This window comes from Helianthus annuus, chromosome 13 (genome assembly GCF_002127325.2).
Source record: "Helianthus annuus cultivar XRQ/B chromosome 13, HanXRQr2.0-SUNRISE, whole genome shotgun sequence".
In the NCBI taxonomy this organism is placed as follows: domain Eukaryota; kingdom Viridiplantae; phylum Streptophyta; class Magnoliopsida; order Asterales; family Asteraceae; genus Helianthus; species Helianthus annuus.
The window spans coordinates 16,766,638-16,768,797 of record NC_035445.2 but is presented as its reverse complement, the minus strand read 5'-3'; the positions used below and the strand labels follow the sequence as shown (position 1 = coordinate 16,768,797).

Below are 2,160 nucleotides of genomic sequence, written 5' to 3'. Positions count from 1 at the left end.
GAACTTTACCCAAACCTGAACCTTTTTCACTTCTTTTTTCTGAAGCTTTGACGATGGCGACCACACTTCTAAGAATAACGGCTGTGAACGAATAATCCATGGCCCCTCAGTAAGAACCTTTTGCATACCTACTTGATCAGCAAACTTGAAGAAGAAAAAGCCGTTGGCATTCATCATTGACTTCTGCAGCCCAAACCGCTTCCAATTATTCCTAACATAATAGTCCACCACGGGAAAAGCAACCCGATCCCCCAAGAAGTACCCATATAGCGTGTTAGCAAGCTTATCATGCACTACTCTGACCGACTCCCTAGAAAGGACCACATCACACCCATCCTGTTTCTCACTCGTCTCTAAGGAACGAAAATTCACTTTAACTTCCGCCTTATTCCTTTGGACCACATTAGCAAACGATAAAGTCTCATGGCACTGACCAGCCGTATCACACTTACTAGCCGTCGACGAAGATCCTCCAGCAGCAAACAAGTTTTCCACAGGTTTAGAAATACTCATCAACCCATCCAAAATCGATGCATTCGACGTAGAATACATACCTCTTCTAGGAAGCAAAGGGTTACCTTCAATATTAGTTACACGTAATCCGATTCCACGAATTGGAGCTGTTCCAGGTGTAGACAATTCCTCAACCACAGGTTCATTCAAGTAATCAGCACCATCTACGCTTATCGGAACATTCGTAAAATCCTTGAGCGATTCAGGCGGTTTACCACGATCATGCAGGGCACCATCAGCAGTTCCACCCGGCTTGGAACGATCGTCCATAACTAATCACACAACTCTCACTTGAAACCAGAATAACAAACAAGCATGCACACGTAAAACCCCAAAACCCTAATGCCGCCACCAACAAACCGAAAACACAGAAGCCAGAACCCTAATCCTATAAACCCTAGTTTGATAAGTTGTACAATTGGGAAATACTCAATTTGTGGCTGAGTACCCAGAAGCCAGATGGGTTAACGAACGCGTCTGCGGTGTTTATGGATCTAATGAACAGAGTATGCAAACCATACCTTGACAAGTTCGTCATTGTTTTTATGGACGACATTCTGATCTACTCCAAGAGTTAGGAGGAGCACGAGCAGCACCTGCGTCTGATATTGGATCTTCTTCGAAAGGTGCAACTGTACGCTATTGCAAATGCGGGTTTTTCTTTAAATGCTACGGTGGCTGATGTCGTAGCGGATGATGGCCAATGGTTATGGCCTCAAGCGTGGTATGATCTTTTTCCTGTTCTTATCAACATTAGTCCTATCCAGATTGCTCCTGATTCGAATGAACGGTTTTGCTGGAAAGATTTGGAAGGTAACCTTCAAGGCTTTAATTCTTGGGAAGTGTGGAATTGTTTACGGAATAGGTGTCAAAAGGTAACATGGGCCTCTTCAGTTTGGTTTAGCCAATGTATTCCCCGACACTCCTTTCATTTATGGTTGGTTGTAAAGAATAAGTTGAAAACTCAAGACAGGATGGCCGTTTGGGAAGCGGGTAGTGCTACTAATATGCGGCTTATGTGCTGCCCGCTATGCAAGTATGACCGTGATTCAAGAGACCACCTTTTCTTTCAATGTGTATATGCCTCAGAGGTTTGGAGGTTGGTCAAGCGCTTGGTTGACATGGAAACTGTAACGGATACCTGGGATTCTATCATGCAATGGATGGAGCTTAATGCTAATTCTAGAACTATGGAGAATATTATTTGCAGAATTCTGGTAGCGGCCTCAACGTACTTTGTTTGGCAGGAAAGGAATAACATATTATTTTCTCAGAATCAGCGAAGTGCTAGTGTGCTTGCAAAGGTTTTCATTGAGACTGTGCGGCTCAAAATTATGGGGTTCCGGTTTGGTAGAGACCTGAAACAAAAGAAGATTTTGGACAGGTGGCTGATCTCGAAGAACAACATGGAGGTTGATCCCGGCTAGAGCGTTCCTTCTAGACATTTGGCGTGTTTGTTGTTTGGGCTGTGTTTGTTTCTCTTGCTTTTCAGTTTGTATTGGTTGTGACAAATTGTCGGGTTTGGTTTGTTTTGTTGTCCTAGTCTTGGTTTGTCAAGACTAGTAGTGTGTATCGGTGTCTCGATGCACCCTGTTTTTATTTTTTGGTTGATATAAAAATTCACCGGGGTAACCCTTTACCCAAAAA

General features: G+C 43.4%; 1 protein-coding gene across 1 annotated transcript; it reads left to right on the top strand.

Moving 5' to 3' along the window:
• Window positions 1-1,487: 1,487 nt before the first annotated feature.
• Window positions 1,488-1,940, top strand: LOC110900530. The gene has a single exon (XM_022147417.1). It carries the CDS (start codon window positions 1,488-1,490, stop codon window positions 1,938-1,940), a length of 453 nt encoding a protein of 150 aa, XP_022003109.1.
• Window positions 1,941-2,160: the final 220 nt, after the last annotated feature.

Bases quoted from the DNA above. Each gene is read 5' to 3' on its own strand.
- LOC110900530 (XM_022147417.1), top strand. From the start codon at position 1,488: ATGGCCGTTTGGGAAGCGGGTAGTGCTACTAATATGCGGCTTATGTGC.